General features: G+C 41.5%; 1 protein-coding gene across 1 annotated transcript in view; it reads left to right on the top strand.

The window, feature by feature from the left end:
- Positions 1 to 1,347: 1,347 nt before the first annotated feature.
- Positions 1,348 to 21,666, top strand: part of LOC146189422 (sodium-coupled monocarboxylate transporter 1-like) — a 36,633-nt gene continuing 16,314 nt past the window's right edge. Inside the window, exons 1-10 of the mRNA XM_084605264.1 lie at positions 1,348 to 1,686; positions 4,283 to 4,348; positions 5,103 to 5,154; positions 6,456 to 6,523; positions 9,513 to 9,670; positions 10,198 to 10,338; positions 14,417 to 14,546; positions 15,827 to 15,915; positions 19,253 to 19,362; positions 20,525 to 20,592. Coding sequence (XP_084461390.1) covers positions 1,348 to 1,686; positions 4,283 to 4,348; positions 5,103 to 5,154; positions 6,456 to 6,523; positions 9,513 to 9,670; positions 10,198 to 10,338; positions 14,417 to 14,546; positions 15,827 to 15,915; positions 19,253 to 19,362; positions 20,525 to 20,592 — 1,221 coding nt within the window. The remainder of the gene's footprint in view (positions 1,687 to 4,282; positions 4,349 to 5,102; positions 5,155 to 6,455; positions 6,524 to 9,512; positions 9,671 to 10,197; positions 10,339 to 14,416; positions 14,547 to 15,826; positions 15,916 to 19,252; positions 19,363 to 20,524; positions 20,593 to 21,666) is intronic.

Genomic DNA, 21,666 nt, shown 5'->3' on the forward strand with positions numbered 1-21,666 from the left:
AATATACGCGATTTTATTAAACTTTTTTTACTCAAGCAAAAGCAACAAACGTTTCAAGCGTAACTAGTTTTCCTTCGATACTTTAAGAGTATTGGGGCCGTATACCTAGCATTAGTGGAAGAATTAATTAGCAATGTAGAAACCACAACATTACATCTACATCGTGCCGTTCTGCAGAACGGTGAAATGGGCACGCAAAGTCGGATTGCACCAAAGGCATAGGCATACCTATGTCGGTTTCATATCGAGTTCATCGATACCACGCTACCGCACGAATACCGACATTTATAGCTTGTTTTATGGTGTTCTGTTACATTAGCAAATAAAGTTGGAAATGCAAGCTCGAGTAGTGGCGCGTCGCCTCGTTCTTATTGCGTCGGATTTGAAAAAATAAAACTGATTGACGAGGCAGAAGGCAGGGTGTGAGAGATTTAGTTCCCCGCAGTCGAATAATATATGAACGCAGGGTGGATTCAGCTCTCTTTTAACCATGTTTAGAACATCTTCCTGTTGGTGCCGGAATAAAGCAGCTGAGAATGTAGGAATTTCCGTCAATTTCGGTATCATTCCCTCTTTTCACTGGTGTACCGCAATATCTATATAATTTTCGTGCATTACGACGGCACTCCTGCATTGAGGGAAATGCACAATGTTTTCAGCACATGCTCACCAATAGCAGCTTCCTGTCAATTGTCCTAACCAAAGCCACACGAATAAACAACCTCTCGCACAAGTAGCAATAAAGTAGCACAAAACATACATACTTCTTCTAGACGTACGATCGAAAAGCAACAAGAAATTTTGTTTTCGTCGTTGTTTCCGGTACAAAACGATATATCTCTCCCCCAGTACCTCCTCACTGCGCACATGAGCACTCAGTTTAATAGATTGCGACAACAGCGCAGTCTTTCCCCGTATGGAGTGCTGCGCATGTGTTCAACGGAAGCGTATCATCATAGCACACCAATGTGCTCACCTGTAAAAGCCATGTGCGCATACAACGTGCAGTTCTTCGTGGGCTTGGAGTCTTTGTGCTGATCTAGAAAGGAAACCTCAGAATATCACTCTGGAATTTTCACTTTCGCTTTCAAGAGACTGCCCTGGGTGGCAATTATCATTTTGAAGATATATAAAAGCGAAGACGGTTGGCCTATGTTGGGAACCTGCACGAAGATATGCAGGGTTACTAGAGCACCAGCGCCTCAGATACGAGAAGTATTTTCGTCCAAGAGCTTCACGTCGACGTTTGTTTTCCCTGTTGTGGAGTGCCCATTCTTTCAGCAGCCAGCTTTCACAAGCGGCGCGGTGTAGTGGAGTGCGAGAGTCAGAGACAAGAAGAAAGAAAGAATGCACGTTCTGGAGTATGCTGTGTTCTTCGTTCTAGTCGTTGCGAACTTTTTTCTCGCCTTGTACTTCTCATTGAACAACGTTTCGGCACAAGGTGGATCTAGCGTCACAGTGAGCGATGTTTTCCTTGGCAGCCGGGCACTCAGGGTGCTTCCCCTCGCTGCCTCCACAGTGGCGTCGCTCTTTTCCTCGACTGGACTCGTCGCTATGCCAGCTTACTACTACGCCTACGGATGGCACAATTTTTGGGGCGCAATGTTGCCCATGTTGCTGTTTCCTTTTGGCACCAAAATATTCATACCCGTGGTTTATAAGCTCGGCATCACATCGATATTTGAGGTACGTACCAAGAATGCATTTTTTTTTATTATTAGCTGGCATACAACGCAATCAACGAAGCAAGTAAATATTGGACTTTGTCTTCAAATTTTGAATATATGCTAAAAAATTACGCATGTTCCCTGCGCCTCTTTTTTCTCCCTGTCTCGTAAAGTTAAACTCTCATTTACAGAGCTTGCTTTGCTTTTCCCCATTCAAGTTGCACCCTTCTTTGGCCTCCACGCTTCACCATAATAGGAGAAGACCTGCAGGATGCTGCTGTTAAAAAACCTTCGGAGTATTGATAAACTGCCAGCACTGATGTGGCAGTACGTGCCGAATGCGCTCTAGCATTGTTTGCTATTTGGAGTATTTTGATATTTGTATGAAGATCGGCGGTCAGTGCGGAACCTAAGTAGGTGTTCTCATTTAATATTTACGACAAGCCACTAAGTATCCTAAACTGCTGTCCCCTACCTATGCCTCGAAATTTACTTCCGTTGATTTCGCGATCTTTAAATTCACCGTATAGCTTTTCTTGTCTAATTCTCATCCTTACATTTTCCCAGCTCAGTTACCTGAATTCACCCCTGCATGCACCAGGAGATAATCCCTGGACTGCTCGTGCCTCCCTGCGCTAAGTTATTATTGTTTTGAGGTGTTTTTTTTTCTTAGCATATACGTAGTGTGCAAGCTAACTTTAGCCAAGAATTGAAAAATAAAACATTTGAGTTAGGCCAGAGAAATCACTTGTATACAGCTGCCAGTCGATCATCTGGCGCACCAGAGATAATTTGCTATTTTCCAATTACCTGTTTAGTAATTAAGATAATTCGTCTAATTTAATAACTATTGCATTTAGACAAAGTGTTATTTGAAAGGTTGGAGAGTGCCGCCTGAAGCCCCTATTCTATTTATTTCCGATAAAGAAAGCCTCGCGTGTATCTTTTTTCCAAGCTCCAAAGAGAGCCCGCGAAATATAACAAAACAATATCACGTGACTGGCGCATTCGCGTACCACGATTGCGATGCTCCCAACCGTGGTTTGAGGGAACGAAATCAGCTGTGGCCGTTGCTCCCCCGGGGCCGTTGCAGCGGCAGGCCGATATGTTTGCGATGATTTCATCATCCGCTTCAGGTAGTCGGCGCAAGTGATGGTGCAAGTTGCAGCGAGCTAACCGCACTCCTGCAGCCATCGCCAACATACCAAGCTGCCGCTAGAACTGAGCTGTCGAGTCATGGCCACAGCTGATTTCGTTCTGTCAAACCATAGTTGAGAGCACTACTATCGTGGCGGGCAAATGCGTCAGTCACGTGATATTTTTTTGTATTTCGCAAGCTTTCTATAGAGTTTGAAAAAAAGGTACTCGTGAAGCTTTCTTAATCGGAAATAAATGAAGTGGTGGTTTTAGAAGGTGGTCTCCAACTTTGCAAATAAAATTTATTGTCCAAAGGCAATAGTTAATAAATTAGACAAATTATCTTAATTACTAAATAGTTAATTGCGAAATAAAGAATTGCCTGCGGTGCGCCAGATGGCTGGCTGCTGTATACAAGTGGTTTCTCTGGCCAACCTCAAATGTTACAACCTCAAAGGATTACAAAATTAATCCTTGGCTAAAGTTAACTTGGACACCCGGTAGAGGATATCTGACGGCTATAGCCTCTAGAGTGATCTTCCAGCATTTCTGCACATGCTTCTTCCACAAGCTTTGGTTCTACAACGAGTGCATCATTGCTGAGGTTTTCTCGTGGTTTATAAGAGCATGCAGGTTTTATGACGAGTTTATTAAATTTTGTGCATTTTTCTCACCTAATTGACAGTGCGAAAGCCACCATTCACCCGTTATCTGACTGTTTTGTATTATCACCACCAAAGAATTAGGCAAAGGTTGCCATCTCAGTTTCTGCTATAGCGTACATAGCTCTGATAAGTTGCCGCATAGCTTCTGCAAAACACTGCGTCGTCCTTGCTTCGAGCGAGCGGTCAGATTGTCATGATTATAACAGCTATCATCTCTTAAATCGCGAACACTAAGCTCATAAGCCTGCAATGTATGAAGTCCTTGTCATCCCCTTCTTTAGGAACATAATATTCCCATTCGTTCAAGGGTCCGGTATGTTTGACCTAATGTGGCTTCGCATATACAAAGTGGCCAGTGTTTTCAGTAAAATATTTCCATTGTCCTACAGGTGAAAATGAGCTGATGCTCACTAGCTAATTTTCAGTTTTTTTCATTCTTCGTTGGGATTAATTTACCGCTATTTAGATAACGATGGAGTTTCGTATATTCAGAATTACTGTTTAATTGTTGTTTTTTTTATTACTTTCCATTAGACAGATATGTACCAAACTAGTCGGCTGTAATAACGACGTTTTTCAGTTCAAACTGGATCATTAAAGAAAAAAATTAGCAACGCTGCAACTTTTATTTGGTCTCATCCGGCGCAGCTTCCCACAACTGCATCGTTCTCAAGCATTTTTTGATTTAGTCACTGCAAATAATTCATCAACTGCGACACGTTGGTCTCTTCTTTATGTAGAATTTTTCTGATCTGTTCTTCATTTGTGATCTCATTAAATCTAATGTGATTATTTTTATATACTTCTTAACAGTACCTTCGCCTACGCTTCAACGCTAAAATTTCGTTAACAGCCTGCGCCGTGTACATCTTCTTAACGGTGAGCAAATTTGAGCACTTCCTTTCTCTGGTTTAATTGCAACATGCTGGAAATGTATTCTTGAGTAATATTTTTCAATAACTTCCCAGACGGTTCCTACTCCTTCTAGGTTTTTTAACTACACATTTATCAGTTTTTTTTCTTGCCTCGTCCATTCATCATCTGCAGGTCATAGCTCAAGAAAGGACGGAGCGCGAGGACAAGGCATATAAAGGGACAAGATTCGTTCTGTTTCGTCCTTTATATGCTCTTTTCTTTCTTGACCTTCTCTGAAACTCTCGGAGAAGCATATCAACTCATGCCTCTAGATAATGACACGCATTAGGCACCAGATAAAAGCCACTTCAGCCTTCATACGTGTCGGAGTTCCGCGCAGCTGCATCCGACCTGTGACCTGAAAAAAGCAAGCACATAAGATTATAAGGTCTCTAGGTGATGCTCGTCGAATCATCATTAACGCCACCATCAGAAGAAGGAATGGGAGAATAAAAATTCGTAAACAGATAGGCGGCATAATTGTCATAAATAGCAGCACCATAGATAAAGCGAGATAAATGTTTCAGCCCATCACTCTGCTGTACTGTCACTCCCACCTGGCTTCCTAATCACATTTGTGCATTTGTGATTCATACCCTCCCTCTTCCGTAACATCCGAAATGTGCACAAAACAAAGTGTCTCACTTGCCCAGTATCAATTATTATTGATCAATTATTGCCACTCAAGTTACCTCGCAGTGTGGCGTTTTTTTTACAGCAGTGTGTTGGCGCCATCTCCATTTCGGCAGCATCACTGACCCTTGTAACAGGTACGGTATTTTTCCATCACAAGGTTAGGAGTGGATATTCATACCGTGCTGACCTGATGTTTTTAAAAAAATGTTTAAGAAATGTAGTGAGTGGCGAAAGAAGTGAAAACTCTGTGCATATTTCTGACAGGCTACCGCAGTAGTAAGGCTTGGGAGGAATGGGTGCAGCCAACTAAGCAGCAGAAATGACGCAGCCGATTTTACTTCAGCAGGGGAGCACAATGTTAGGTGTTCGCACTTGAGGATTGTTCAATAATTATTAAAAGTTTCCCACTTGTTGAGAAATTGCATGCATCGCTCCAGCTTGTTTACAAAGACGGCAGTGAAATAATTTTTTTTTCCACATTATTGTGCGTAAATATGTTCACTGTGACGGCGCTGCGGCACACTCAAGCTATGTGGAGAGCAATTGTGACATACTACGCCTTCCTTTCGTGTGAGCCAATATTATTACGATCACTTTCTCCGAGAGCATTTTTTTCAATTTGGGTTGCGGCAACTGCGACGAATTTTCGACTAAACGAGCTTTAAACTTTGCATAAAATGTAACCACGGGTCGAAAGTGGGGAGCGTGCAATGATTAAAATTTCAATATAGCTTTCCTAATGATCGGGGCATGCTAGTAACCATTGCAAATTAATGCCTAATTTAAACACAGATGTTACGAACGGCGATCCATATCCTTCTAAAAGCAGCCGTTTTTCTGCAACAGCCGATATTTTAGCTTCCTGTTGGGTCTGAATATGCAATGTGTATATCTCCGAGTCGGTAAACATCAGAACATAACTGCAAGTTATCAAATGTTTGAACTACCGCGCGAAGATTATATGAATCATTTAACAGAAGGGATTCAAATTGGCCTTCATATTTTTTATTCTTAGGTAGAGTCATTTGCAAAAATATGATGCTTGTGATGTTCGGGACGTTTGTGACCTAAATAAGATGCACACCTGTGCATCGATGTGAGGTCACAAGAAATGGAAAATAGTTACCGTATATGCGACTGAGAAATAAAAGTGTTTGCTTAACTAGAACAATCATGAAGGAAATGATGATCAGTAAATTTGTTTTTTAATGTGGCAATGCTACTTGGTTCTTATTTTAGCGCCAGTTGTGTTTTAAACGCAGAGCCACTCTTTGAACTAATGTAACATATTCAGGTCTCATTAAGGGCACCTACTCTGCGTGCTTCATCGGCTTAAAGTACGATTTGGGAAGCTTTCACGGTGTTCTTTTGTAATATCCAATCGATAACGGATCTTTCTCCAATTCACCATTTTTTTTATTTTTTTTTATTTCAGTATTTCCCGTACCCTTGCTTTGGTGCAACGTTGCGATCGGCTTATCTGGAACCTTCTACACAGCACTTGTGAGATCAATTACGAGTAGCCTTTATTAGAGTAATTGTAACGGTCATAGTGTTTCTCGTTTTGATACTGTTATTGTCTGAGGCGTTTGGCATGGTGATAGACGGTGTGTCCAGAAATGTGATATCACACCATAGTTTAGCACCAAATGATACTCATTAGCATCTTTCGTCCTTGTTCATATTTCCCGAGCCTGCCGATTCATCTACACCCGTTTATCGTAGTTATGTTTTATGTTCTATCTTAATCGCTACGATTTAAAAACAAGTTTTACCATTTGTGGCTTTCGCCTAAGACTATCCGCAATTTTACAAATATTGTGTCACAAGCTACCTTCCTTAAGCAAAACTTTCTCAATTGCTTTGTGCACAAGGATACATCTAAGACACGTTAACAAACTTGGCAGTTAATACTACAATAACTTTTGAACTATTACCAAATAAGCACAGAGTATCTTGTAGACGTTCTGATGTGTCTATATTGTCCACAATCGTGGGCCACAAAAAGACGTTCAGAATTCTTTTTACACATGTCCACACGACACACTGAAAATGTTTGCTGGCTGCCTTATTTGAAAGGATATTTATGTTTTCAGCTGCGTAAGATGCTTAAAAGTCGGCTTAAGGAAGTTATCTAGAATATCTCTTAGTTTTGAAGTTTAGAGGACGTTGCCAAAATACGTTTTAAGCCTTGACTTATAATCTCGCATATGTCGCTCAAGCGCAGTGAATGCGATTCCCAGGAGAAACAGAGAGAAATGGGATTATAAGAAATATTGACACCGTCCATCCATCGTCGTCGTTATCCAGGAAGCACTAGAGCACGGCATGCACGCGGTGTTGCCTGAAATAAGCTGAAGAGTCTGGCAAGCGCTCTGCTTTTGGGCTGCCACCGACGCCCGCTCTGCTACTCAGACTCAACGTACTCAACCGTGCCTGACGTACTGAACCAAGCGTGACAATATGACCACACAAAATATCTAAACTCGCAAGTGGCCAATACATGCAACGTATGCATAAGTGGACACCGAATAAGTATTTTACTGCTCCGGACAAACTAATCCGATTCGCCTGGCATATGCGCGAGAAGCCTCGCTGCGACTAGCACCAATTCGTCTATTGGACGAACAAAAGGCGTCTAGCCAAGACAAAAATCCATTTCCCCAACACCACAACTGTTTCTGAGACGACTTAGGACAATGCGTCTTAAAAAAAATTGCGAGTGCATCTCCGTACATCTCTTAGAGATATTATAGCTTAGCTAATGCAACCCACTTTTAAAGCTACAAGAAGCAGTGTAAGAGTTTTTCTGGATATTGCAGATGTCCACAAATGGCGTGTATGCGCTCTGCGACAGAAAGCATGTAGCACAATCTTAACTGCAGCATTCATTTTGCACAGACCAGGAAAGTACTACCTTATTGAGTACATAGGTTGATAAGCTACAAAAATCTATACAGACATAAAATATTGAAAGCTAAGCAAAACGCGAAAATATATTTTAGCAAAAAACGAATATATCCTTCTCAGATGTCTACAAGATGTCTTCAAGATATTTCTATGTACCATGCGTCTGCGAATGGTTAATTTAGCTTTCATTATTAGCTTGTTTGTTGATATGGTTGGAATCTAGACTACCCTATTAATGGAATGTCGCACAAAATATAGAAACTTCGATGCGCCGAGAGTCAACTTTAGACGCTTATTGTCTCGTCAGGTTTAACATGGTGAGGTATACAACGATAGTAGATGTTTCCTGGTAGAATTGAGTTAGTGTGTGGTTTGCATTCGTCGATGGTTCTTGTGCTTGCATGCATTTTTATGACGGTTAGTGTTAAGCTACACACATAAAGCATCCTCTAGGAATATTGGTCATTAGAGGCGGCACGATTATCCTGGGAGACGACTATAGCCGTCCAGTAAACGATCCGTGATACTGTTGGGGCCTTGTATGTGTATACAGATACAGAACTGTATCTTGGATACCTGTAAAAGTTGTCTTGCAAGAGGTCTTTTAGGCTAGAAAAGGGGGCGCATTTGCTATGAGAGAAGGTAGTAAAGGTGTTATCATGATATTTAGTTTCTTGCTAGCCTAATAGAAGATATTTGTGGCGCACTTTAATATTTAATTTTTTTCCTGACGTTTCCTCCCGACCAAGCAGATTTTTATCGAAATGTTTATGTTTCATGTTTTAGAAGGACTTCAGTGTTTGTTAAGGAACAAGCATATCTATTTTGCATATGGGGCTGAAACGTGGAGGCTAACCAAGAGAGTTCTACTTAAGTTGAGGACAACCCAGAGGGCTATGGAGCGAAAAATGGTAGGGGTAACATTAAGAGATAGAAATCGTGCAGAGTGGGTCAGAGAAATAACTCAAGTTACCGACATTCTAGTGAAAATTAAGAAGAAATGGACATGCGCAGGACATGTAGTGCGAAGAGAGGATAACCGATGGTCGCTTAGGGTAACAAACTGGATTCCAAGGGAAGGAAAGCGTAGCAGGGGGAGGCAGAAAGTTAGGTGGGCGGATGAGATTAAGAAGTTCGCAGGGGTCAAGTGGATGCAGCTAGCACAGAACCGGGTTAAGTGGAGAAATATGGGAGAGGCCCTCGCCCTGCAGTGGGTATAATCAGGCTGATGATGATGATGATGATGATGAATCTATTTTGAGATGAGATTCATCTCAGATGAGAGGGGAGCATTTGTTTCGGTCTCTCTCCTATCTATTATCTACGATATCAAATAAAAACAATACTTTTGCCATGAGACTTTGTAACTGTATGAAATTTGTAATTTTTTCTTATTATTATTAATTAGGAGATATAATAATAATATATTACTTGCGCACTATATTTTCTAGCTTTCGTAAGGGCAAAAATTTTATTTTGCTATCTCTTACAGATTATGTGCACCGGAATACTGCAGAATGTAACTTTTCCTAATGTGCTTCGGGCGTTAATCTTTTTTGCAATCTTTGTTTTTTCTTACGAGGGCGGACTGCGAGGCGTTGTGTGGACGGATTGCCTTCAGTTTGTTATCATTCTAATGGCAGCTACAACAGTGATTTTAAAGATTGTGATTGATTCCTTATCTCCGAACGCAACGATCCGCCCCTTTAGTGACCTCAACGCCAAGGACTACATTGCAGAGTAAGTGAACGAGTCGCACATTTTGCCTCTTATTATTTGATAGTGCATGGGAATGTCATTTATGTTTCCCCATGACACAGCAAGGCGCACTAAAAGGGCCATCATTGGACGAAATAAAATCTAACGCAAAAATCTAAACCTTATCCAGCATCTGAAATTGTGAAGAGTTTGGCGTTGTGCACCCGGAGTATAGTAGCTTTGGTTTGCGGTATTTACAGTGGAAATTGTCCTGAGTGGTCAATTAATATTCCAATTTTGGCAACACAAAAGTTATTTACGCAATAGCAGTATTAATAAATAACTTACTATATTACCTGTACTTTTAATCTGTGAAGGCATATGAGCTGTGCGCTGATACGCGGACGTTTTAAGCCGATAGTCTTATGCAGACGGCTCTTATCGATAATTCATTAAGTTCTCTGCTGAGAAAGGAAGCAAACTTTATTTCAGAAAGAAAAATGCGCAAAAATTTGAGATCTTTAAACTCCTGGCACATTCATCACATCGCTTAACGTATCTCTCAACAGTTACAGTTTGGACTTGACAGACGATGAGAACATCTGGACTGTTCTTTTAGGCTCTTTCACAGCATTATTATACCGAGTGTGCTTCGACCAAGTTGTCGCCCAAAGGCTCATGGCGTCTCGAACTGCTGAGGAAGCCAAAAGGTAATAATATCTATTGAACGGGAAAACGTTAAAACCTGATCTCCAGAAAAAAAAAGCACCACCATCTGCACAGTTGGCGAAAATGTTGTGAGTGAAATCATAAACAAGCCTATGGCGGTTGCTAGTTGGCAGTTAACATGACCCGGCAGGTAGGATGACACCACAAGACGAGATGGCATGACCCAGTTCGGAGGCGCTGCCTACTCATAGGAAACTCCGGCTCATTCGTAAGCCTTCCACCACAACCTACTGCACAAGACACTTTGCGACCCATGACATTCCAACCTCTCTTCCTCTCACCCTAAATCGGGTAGAGGATTTTCATCTTTCTACCATCTGCCAGAAGCGCAGTCATGTTTTGCTCTGCTCCTAGGCTGCAGCCAAGGATGCGGGATCCAATCCCGGGCGATTTTCGAAGTATGCGAAATGAAGGCGCTCGTTTGCTGTACGATGTCAGTACGCGTTAAAGAGCCTCAAGTAGTCGAAATTTCCGGCGCGCCCCACTACGGCATGTATCATAACCTGAATTGCTTTAGGACAACAAATCCTACGAATCAAACAAAACATTGTTCCGGAATGAAGGGCAACATAAGAAATGTGTTTCCTGAGCCCAGGCATGGTAACCTAGATGCAGCATGCGAAAACGTGCAGAAGTGGGCCGAAACGCGCAGAAAACGTGTAGCGGAAGGCAAAATTAAGCAAAGTATGCGCAAGGTACTACCAGCTGGTAACACTGAATAATACTTTGTAGCGGGTTAAGTATAGTTTACCTATTACTATCTATCCTGCACTTCAAGCGACCCGAAGAAAAAAAGAAGACCGGAATAAAGGTAGCTCAGCATGCTGTACGCCAAAGAACGCAGCAGTTTTTTTTGTTTTTTTTTTTACAGAGAGAGACATCAATCAATCAATCAAAGTGATCTTTATTTGTAGGAAACGAAATACATAAAGAATATTTGGACCGATAGCCGCGGGGCTAGTAGACGGTCCAGTACAGAATAAACTTGGTCAGGCAGCCGCAATGAGCGCATACAAACACACACACACACACACATACAAAAAAAACGACTAAAACAGACAAGCAAAAAGAATCAACAGGCACGGAGGAAAATACTTTTCAGCAAGCAATTCACAGGCAATTAATACAAAACGCAAGCGCGCACACACAAAAAAAAAATGGGGGGGGGGGGAGGGCGGGGAGGGGATCATAACTCTTCTTGGCTGTTAATAAAGAACATTTTACAACTCATTTTAAAGTTACCTGCAAGTTTCACATTAATAGGCAACGTGTTCCAATGTTTTGCTCCAGAAAATTGCACTAAACGTTCTCCGTACACATTGTGGCAGGCAGGGAGGTTGAAATTGCCATTTGATGCGTGTCTTGTATTGCGAGATGGCAACAAGAAAATATCAAGGGGCAGAGGAATACTAGTATTAATGATGTTATTTACCAATACACAGATTTTGTATTTAAGCATTGATTCTAAAGAAAGTACTCGATTTTCTAGAAATAAATTATTGTTGCTGCAGTTGAAAGATACGCGGTATATTATACGCAATGCTCTCTTCTGCAGTCTCTGTAAGGGAAGTAGGTAAGTTTTGTACGCTTGTCCCCAAGATTCACAGCAGTAGCTGATGTGGCAGTGAAATAACGAAAAATACAGGGAACGTAGTATGGTGTACGGGAAATACCTTTTCGCCTTGGTAAGCGCGTAGCAACTGAAAGCTAGCTTTTTAGATAGCTTATCTATCTGCTCTTGCCAGTGCAAGTGTTGGCCAAAGATGTTATCAAGGTATTTGAAAGAACAAACTTGCTGAACACAATCGTTGTTTAGAGATATGTGAATCGTACTAGGGTCAATGTTTCTTCTCTTGGAGTGGAATACTACATATTTAGTTTTATCTACATTTATTGTTAGTTTATTAGCACGAAACCATTACCACGAAACCAGCACGAAACCAAAGACATGAAATTACGCTATCAAACATATTAATGACAGCAGGTTTGAGCAAATATAAGTAAAACGGTGATGACGTGGTAAGCTGTTATCCTGCATGTTCTTCAAATATATAGTATAGGACCAAAAAAAATCAAAGGCGACTACTGATAAAAAAAAAGAAACGGCATAAGAGTTGTATAAATAAAGATGGTATTAATCACGGTACCTACAGCAGGAAGAGAAAATATATGTTTTATTTTTTTTTCCTCATTCGCCACTGCAATGGTTCTTTTTCAATGAACTAACGCAATACATTTTACGCGTCCTTCTGCATTATAGCAGCAACCATTTTGTACGAAAGATATGCCTCGACAGTAGCAAATTCCTGTCTCGATATCGAAATAGTCTACGCTTTGAAATTTCTAAACAGATGTCTGAAGATTTTAGGCAGCACTAGGGATAATACTAACCACTCACGGAGACCACATTCATCGCCAAATTGCATGCAAGTGAATACATCCTTCATATAGCAGTGGCTTAAATCGCTTAACACTGATTGCTTAAGAAAGTTTTAGGACAATCTAAAAGAGCATACGAAATCCTAAAAAAATGAAGATTGCTTAAGAAGATAATATAGTTTAGTACGTGAAACGTGTTCGCTACATCTAAGAGCACGCACGTGAAACAAATGCGATCTTATGCTGATAGATGTTTATCAATAATCTATTCAAAGAGGTTACCGTCCCAAAACGCTCAAAATAAATTCATCTGAGGTGAAGTCACGATAAAACGTTTTCTCAGCCTACAGGGAAAACAAAAAAAGATTATCTATAACCGAGCCGTTACGCACCATATTCAGGTTGTCCGGTATTTTTTATTGTATGCTTAATTCTTTACCTGTGAAGCGATGAAGCAACAGCTTTTTTTAAGCTCTCAGGATTTTTGAAATTTTCCTAAAGTTTATTCGGTGCGCAAAGGACGATGTTCAACAACCGTGCATCTTATTGAAGAACATTTATTTCACACAATCTATAAGAAACCCCTTAATTCCGCACGTATAAATTTGTGGATTAAAGGGAACACAGATATAGAGTACATTACCAACAGCGTGTTTGTGGATGAAGAAAGAGCATCCTGGAATGCACTTAAAAATGCACATTGACGGTATCTTGAAATAAAGGTGGAGGCTGACAAAATACTCTCAACAAGAATCTATGCTGGAATTCGAACAAATGAGATGATTTGCCAATGACCATGCTTTGTTTGCGTTATATTAAATTGTTGAATTACAAGAGGTCTCGAATTATTGAATGCCAATATTTCTTGCAAAGACTTAGGTTTGCTTGAATTATTTGTAAATTGTTGACCTCAAATTATGGAATGCAAATATTCCTTTTAAAAGCTATGAAATAGAGGTCGGTGTGGTCACTTGGGGTGTACTCTGCGACAATGCGCACAATATGCAGATTATAGAGCCCAATGAACAGATGTCAATCAATAAAACAAGAAACCAGCTATTTTATCATCAGTTTTTAAAAGCAAGGTATATTGTGAAATTGAAGGCCCCCAGCATCAAACTTCATTTGCCTTTTTAAAATTATTAACCGGCATTTTGCTTGAAATATAAAATGACAAAGGTTGAAATAAGAAAGCTTGTTAAGTTTGCTTAATTTCTAGGCATTTCACATTCATAAAATTGCATCGCTTCATGTGCTATTGTCTTTGAAATCGTCTTAATTTCTAGCCAAAAAGAAATGCATAACAAATTCAAAATGCACCATTTTATAAAGAAAGCATAACTATACGGGTTTATTTTATAGCACCGAATTATCAGTGGTAAACATCCCTGAACAAAACCTTGCGCTTGCTGTTGTCAGTGGAGCTGAAGAAGAGGTAGAAGGGCTGGCTTCTCAGCGACCAGATAATCTAAACATTCACATGTTTCGAACTTAGCATCTCTTTACCTGGGTGCGATATTCATATGCAGGTAATACGTGCTTAATTAGCACCGCCATAACTCATTAGCAGAACCAAAATAGAAATTGAAAAAGAAAAACTGAAGGTGTTTGTTTGCCTTCTGACAAATTTATATACATTGGATTCCTTTTCGTAAATACCTGTTTCCTTTTTCTGTGCAGAACTGCCGTGACTAGTTCATTCTTGGCTTCTTTCACTTACTGCTTACCTTTCATGATGGGTGTCGCACTGACTGTATGGTTTCGAGGCTGCGACCCTCTGCTCTCTGGAGCCATCACAAGCATTGATCAAGTAAGCTGCAAGCTTTCGGCTCGGAGAAAAATCCAGTTCAAAGTGTTTGCTGCAACGTGAGTTGTGTCGCGTTCACACGAATATGCACTTCGCAAGAGCAATTTTATTCACGTTTCATAAGTTTCGGCACATAGAAGCGATATCAGCGTTGGAATCATGCGGTCGCGTGTAGAGTGGCCACAACGTATAAGGTATCGTACCGATGTGCATAGGAATTACGCATGAATCATCTGCCACTAACCTAACTATATAAATCAATGAAAGGAGCATCCTTTAAAAATGAAACGTGAGCCTATATTTCGTACAGCTCGACTGTCCTTAAAGTTACATGCACGACTGAGCTACTGTTTAAGACGCTAGTGTTTTTTTTTTTTGTTTTATTTTAGAATGCATCTCTTGAGCTCTCATTGGACGGTTGAGCAGCATCGCCGTTGGTGTACTTGCCAATGTAACCGAGACAAAGAGAGAGAGAGAGAGAGCTACGAGTCACGAGCATGGAGAGAGTGAAGAGATAAAGAGAATTTCTCACAAGAGAAAGAAAAACCGTGAGCTCTTTGCCGCTCGTGTGTCGGGCAGCAGAACGGCCCGCCGAGCAGAATGCGGACCTGATCGAGGCCGCCATCAACAAACGTCGTATACGCTCCGTCTCTCTCCCCACTACAGTGCTCTCCAGTTGCGTTCTCTATCGCTTTGTGAAAACGCTAAATGTGTTAAGCTCAAATTTCTCATTAGGAATGTCACAACGGTCTCCAGAATTTTTTTATATTCCTGCCACCAGCCACCTGAAACCTCGGGTTTTGAAATATTCATAAGAATGGGTTGCTTAGCGAAGTACTGCAACCACGTCGGCTTGAACATGCTTAAATCTATCGGAAACAGAGTTTTTGCACTAGGAAAATGCACACGTAGGTAACCTAGTAACGCATATCGAAAGTCAAACAAACATTTCCTGCTTCCAATGTCGCTTCACTCGCTTTCACTTTGCTGGTGTCATTGCTAGTCACATACATAATGTCATTCGTGAAAAAAGTCATCCGATTAAGCTCAATTGCACCAACATATCTCGTATGCAAAGAATCTTAGTGACGATATCAATACTTTTGGCATCAGTGTTCTACTTGTACCCGTGGCCAATATTTTACCTGAAGCGTCAATAACATCTCAACGAAACTGGTTAGAAAGGGTTTCGCTTGCTTTTTAAATAAGGAAACTGAGGCATGTAATATAATTTGAATTTTTGAATGCTTCTTTCCACTTTTTTACTTTCTGGTAACATTCAGATTTTGCCCTATTATGTAAAAACGCATCTAGTTCATGTGCCTGGATTTATCGGAACTTTCCTCGCCGGTGTTGTCTGCGCCGCAACCAGGTGAGTAGCTGCTATCCACTCGGGTAAATGTATATACGTATTTGTGTTTTATAGTGAAAGGCTAAAAATATCAATCACGAGAGGGCAATGCTGTAGAGCTCATATGATACTATTTAGATGGTGTTTATTACTTCGTCCTTGATGTTTCTTTTGCTACTGAGTCGTCCGTGTTCAGTGCTGTTTCACTTGCTAATGCCCATGTCTGCAAATGCGTGGTAATTAGTTGTATTAATATGACTTCTTTTTATGAGGAAATAGGAGTTCAATTTGGTGGAGAGTCTTAACAGCCGTCACGGTTCCAGAAGAATGGCTGCTCAAGATATGACAGATTTATTAAGCTGAAGTTTATTTACCTAATTTAGAAAAGGGAATGCTGCTATGAAGACGCTGCGTGAGGGCCGGGCTTCAAACGTACGTAGGAAGTGGTCAGTAGCCATAAAACATATTAGTACATATTACATAGAACATAAAAAAAGTATTCAGTTTAATAAATAAAAATGATGTACCGTTGCAGAGCACAAAATTGCACATGACACGTACATTAGGGCGAAATCACATGTGTTTCTGCTTTTGGCTCAAGCTTCAACCTAAATGACGCACAATAAGAGCGAATAAACCGCATACGAACGTCAGCGAGACAGGTAGCATGCAGAGAATTATCGATACGCTAGTCGAAATCAAACGCAGTGACATGGACAGGAGATGTAATGCAAATAGAGATTCACCAAAGGTCAATAGAAGTAAGACATTGGATTCCAAGGGAAGCAAGCTATAGCAGAGGCGGCAGAAAATTACGTGCGCAGAAGAGATATGCAGAGTTCGTGTGGAGGCAATAACTAGCGCAAAACCGGGTTAATTTGAGAAGTATTGGAGAGCCCTTCGCCCTGGAGTAGGTATTCATGGGCGACTGATGATGAAGAAGCAAGCAAGCAATAACAGATCAAGACACAGGAATTTGTGGAAACCTGCGTAGTGAAGGCTCACAAATATGACTAACTTGAGCGCGAAAGCGATGGATGATCCATCATAAGAGATGTATTTCTTCTTAGTTTTACTTAGTAACCATGGTAATTTCTACTTAACATATCTAAGGCAGGAGGCGGTAACTGGGTAAGTACAGGTCATATTTCTTATAAAACTGTGTTTTTGACTAACCCGGCGGTATAAAATGAATATTTCTCAATATTTCAGCCGGCGACACGCTGCGAAATTATGGCGCGATGTATGACCGATGCGGAAAAGCACAAATATTAGTCTTGTATTGTATGGGATCTATCGCAGCCAAAGTAGAATCGGCAAAGGGAAGCACCGTAAGCATAGGACTCAGCTGATGTCGACTCCATGGGGATCATTAACATGCACTGAAATCGCAAGGTAACTGGGCCTTGTCCTTCACCTCCATCTGATTGCAGCTACCGCATCCGTGTTCGAAACCGCATCATGAAAGTGGTCGAGTACCCTAACCGCTGAACTACAGCGGTAGAGCGATAGAATATGCGAGAAAACCCTTTCGAGGCACATAGATAACTTATGTGCGCTGAGGCGAAATCAATTTGGCAGTCTTTTCAAGCCTATATAAAATTCATTTATTAATTAGTACATTACTGCCTTCTGATTAGTTCAGTTCAGTTCAATCGTTCAGTCGTGTCCGACTCTTCGTGACCCTATGGACCATGTCACGCCACGCTTTCCGGTCTCTCACTATCTTCCTAACATCACATAACTTCATCTGCAGTGCCTCGAGGATGCCATCCAACCATCGCCTTACTAATTAGTAGTAATTTAGTAATAAGACACCAATTAGGTATTCTTTAAATTGATTAATCATTCTCGTGAAGAATAACGTTGCCTCGACGCCTGGCGTTTGATGTGACATCGTCATCATCATCCGCAATTCTTCAATGCAGACAAATTTTGACAAAAATTAAGTTCCTCGGTGTTTATAACTATATCGTTTCCGACGATGTGAAGCATTCACGGGTCTTAACTACACGTTGATAATGACTCTGTATTATCAAAAAATATCACATGTTCGTCGAAATAACTCGAATTTCAAGAATGCGTAACGAGCGTTGCTGCACATGGAATATCGCGCGATAAAAAAATAATAATCATTGCTTCAGAAGAACGGAAACGGACAATATCCATCACACTTGTTTCTGTGGTAACCTAAAAGGATGGGTGGAAGGTGGCAGTGAAAGTGGAAATACAGAGGGGGGTGCCATAATGGAGGGCTCCGAAGTAATTTCTGCCACCTGGGGATCTTGAACGTGCACTCAAATCTTAGCGGGCTGCTCCTTGCCCTACGGGGCTGGGACTGATAGGTCACTGTTGTTGTTGTGTTGTTGTGGCTGTAGGAAGAAGGAAAAGAAAATGCACGGGCCTGCTACTGGCTCTGTAGCTGAGCCACCTCCGCTACCTCGTGCGGACAGAAGAGAAAATAGAAAAGAAAGAAAAAGAAGCGGGAGAGAAAGACTCGCGCCGCAACAGTTGTCGTCCCCCACCGAAGCGGTGGGGTGTGCAATGACGGCCTACAACAACAGATAAAAATTCGATGGCAGGCTAGCCCCACCTACCACTGCTTCGGTGGTGGACGACGGCTGTTGTTGCGGCGCGCGTCTCTCCGTTATGTTATTTGAGCTAGTCTTTTTTATTTATAAAGAGAATGCTGTTGCTAAGTATGCATTTATAAAATTTTGGAATCACAATACCAAAAAACAGCGGAAAAAATTGTGCGTGTGCGAATTCGTATCGCGTCATGCCCTTAACGGTGGCGCTTAAAAACCACTAATTGTTGTACCATGGAGTGCACTTTCTTTTGCTTCATAGCGCTAAAAAGTTGTCCATAAAATTGGTGTTGACAATCAATTTCCTCTCAACCAGCAACAAAGCAATCAATATGCATAATTTGGTGCAACAGGCTATGTCATATGCGTCATTCAATTCAGCGCCATGGGCGCTGAAACGTGCATTAGCGGGCCTCCGCTTGCCCTGGGCTTCCTTAACCCTCATTGGTTTTGAATTATTCTTTATTCCATTCAAACGACAGTATGATATCTTTTTTGCACTTACCGTCATACTCCCAATTGGTACTAATCACCTGAATGCATGATTTAATGAATAAAAGGTGTTTATCTTACCTTAAGGGCTAGGTAAATATTTTAATATAAATGATCTCCGCCGCAGATCACAGCCTTAGCATTAATATTACAGACTTCTTTATTCAGTGCTGTTGTCGCCTCCTGTCCCAGGCTGATCAAAATGTAAAATTCTTAGGAGCTGTTGCGGACGAACACTGATAACGCCGCATGTAAACATGCATTACATTTTTCTTCAGCACAACGTCATCAACCGTCAATTCCCAGGCAGCTATTTTGTATGTGGATGTAATTGCCCGCCGCTGGAAAAACTCAAACCAGCATGTGCTCTGGATTACACGTGGTTCAGGTGAGGGATTTTTCCACTCTAGAGTCATAATTGCTAATGCCCTGTCTACAATGCATCATTTGTTGTCAGTCAAGGAGTAGTCACTGTCATTAGACAGTAGCAAATTTTTAAATGGGCCCACTGCCAGTTTTTAAATTCAAGAGCCTTTCAGATCAGTGATAGCGTTCAAGCGCCTGTATTTAAGGTACTGTTATAGGACACTGAATTAAATAAATTTCAATGCCACCGCCTACTAAATATCTTTCCGACGTAGCCGCGATCTGAAACGGCTTTTCTTTCCCGATGCAGCCAAAGCAACGAAGTTAAGTTTAACGCGAAAATTTTAAACACACTCAAAATTCCACAGGTGCAGTTCCTCGTAGCGCTGTCGTACAAGGTATATTGAGACATCCCTTGTGGGTAGTGAAAATTCACTTGCAGACACGTATCATTGTGTGCTGAGCTGGTTGTACGGTGAACTGAATAATTACTTCACAGACGATGTTAATTATTTGAAAACGGCTTAAGGAATGCAATTTTCAATGCTGCGTACCTTAGTTGCAGTTTTTATTTACTTTATGAAAGAAGTATATTGCCGGTATTCAATGTTTAAGGCATATATTTATAAGAAACTGCACACTTTCAAAGAGACAAAGCTAAACAAAAATAGGCCTTTTTTACGGCGACATATAGTGCAGCATGTGCGTTTACAAGATATTTGCACAGATGGCTCAAGCGGCACGCGAGACGTGCCTGGCGGCCACCGTTGCATTTGCTGCATTCTTGTATCTTCATTTTCATTGAAACAAAATGGCGTCTTAGCATACAACTTCAATGACTTCCGCTTATGATTTTTCCCGTAATGCTTTTAAATTAGGCAACCTCAACAAATACCCTGGCATCGCCGCCGTAACGAAGCAGGAGGCCTGGAGGGCACAGTACGACAAAGGCCAAAGGCCCGTCGCAAAACGTTACTTTCTGGTATTCTTGTAGGAACGTAAAGTACAATTATTGATTGCGCAAGCATTTTTGAGAGGTTCTTTCCTGAAAACTTTGAAAACAAGTGAGGCGCCGTTGCTTTATGTTGTTGCCATATTTATGATAAGTAATAAAATCATCAGTACCAAACCAATTGGGAGCACATCAGTGCCTGTTGTTTTATTTTTGCTCCTTTTTTATGCAGCTATAGGTTTTGGCATTTTGACAACAATCTACAGCACAGTTTTCATTAATATGGGATCTTTAGGCCGGGTGAGTAAACATCGCTAATCTGCATGCCTCTTCTTGTCTCGCTAAGGTATGCTTTGCTCCGTTCAATACATATAGGGTCTCCATCCATGCTTGGGCCTTTTTATTCCTTATATTTGCTAGAGACTAGGTTCAACCGGCTAACAGGTTTTCTACAAGGAGCTTCACTTCCTTCCATAGTTCACTGTCAGGAAGGCCCAAGAATTGCACTACACATCTCACACGGACGCACACAAGTATTCTAGGGTATACTGTTCGCACAACATTCGATCAAGCGCTGCGACCTTCAGTAGCATTCTCGCTTCCTTCAGCTGGTTTCCTCCACTAAGAGCATCAGAACATGTGCGCCGGTTAGACCAACGTCTCATCAGGATAAGCAAGTACGGCTCACCATGTAAGATGGCCAAACGGTGCAAATAGCAGAGTAAGACGCATATACATCCACATAGGCAATTTTGGGGTTTTGGCACGCCACCGCCGGCCAAAAACAGCTGCCCGAGAGCTGCGTATCGTAAAGACTAAGTGACTTTACTGTCTCCAGTTGACCTCATACGGACCTCTCGACATTCGACGAGCTCCCGCTTTTCTTGCTCTGAAACAGACAAAAATTCCACTTGGATGAAGAGGACGTCATTGGCTTCGCGGCTCAGGTTACAAGCGACACGTGAATGCTTGGAGGACGGCACGTAGATGGCAGCCGCTACATCACTCATCAGTTCCTCAGCATTGAATTGACGAACTTTAATATTTTATGAGAACTGGCAGGGGCGCTACCCCGCCTGCTGCGCTTGCTGTTCGGTAGGAGGGTGTCGTCTCTTGCCTTGATGGGGCGGGCTCCAACCGCAGAACCAGGATGGTCAGAGTTGTCAATATTAGGAGGCTTCACATTGCCAGGGGACATAACTTTGCGACAGGAGCGAATCGGGGTCATCGTGAATTGCTTGTTTTTGCGATGGAGCACTTTCAACGGCTGGTCGTACAGCGATTGAAGAGGCCGTGACGCCGCCTCATGCGGCACTAACACACAAGTGCAAGAACGCGATTCGGTGTGCCAGAATTAGGTCGCTGTTCTGACCA

This window comes from Amblyomma maculatum, chromosome 5 (genome assembly GCF_055883805.1).
Source record: "Amblyomma maculatum isolate TAMU_Amacu chromosome 5, ASM5588380v1, whole genome shotgun sequence".
Taxonomy (NCBI): Eukaryota; Metazoa; Arthropoda; class Arachnida; order Ixodida; family Ixodidae; genus Amblyomma; species Amblyomma maculatum.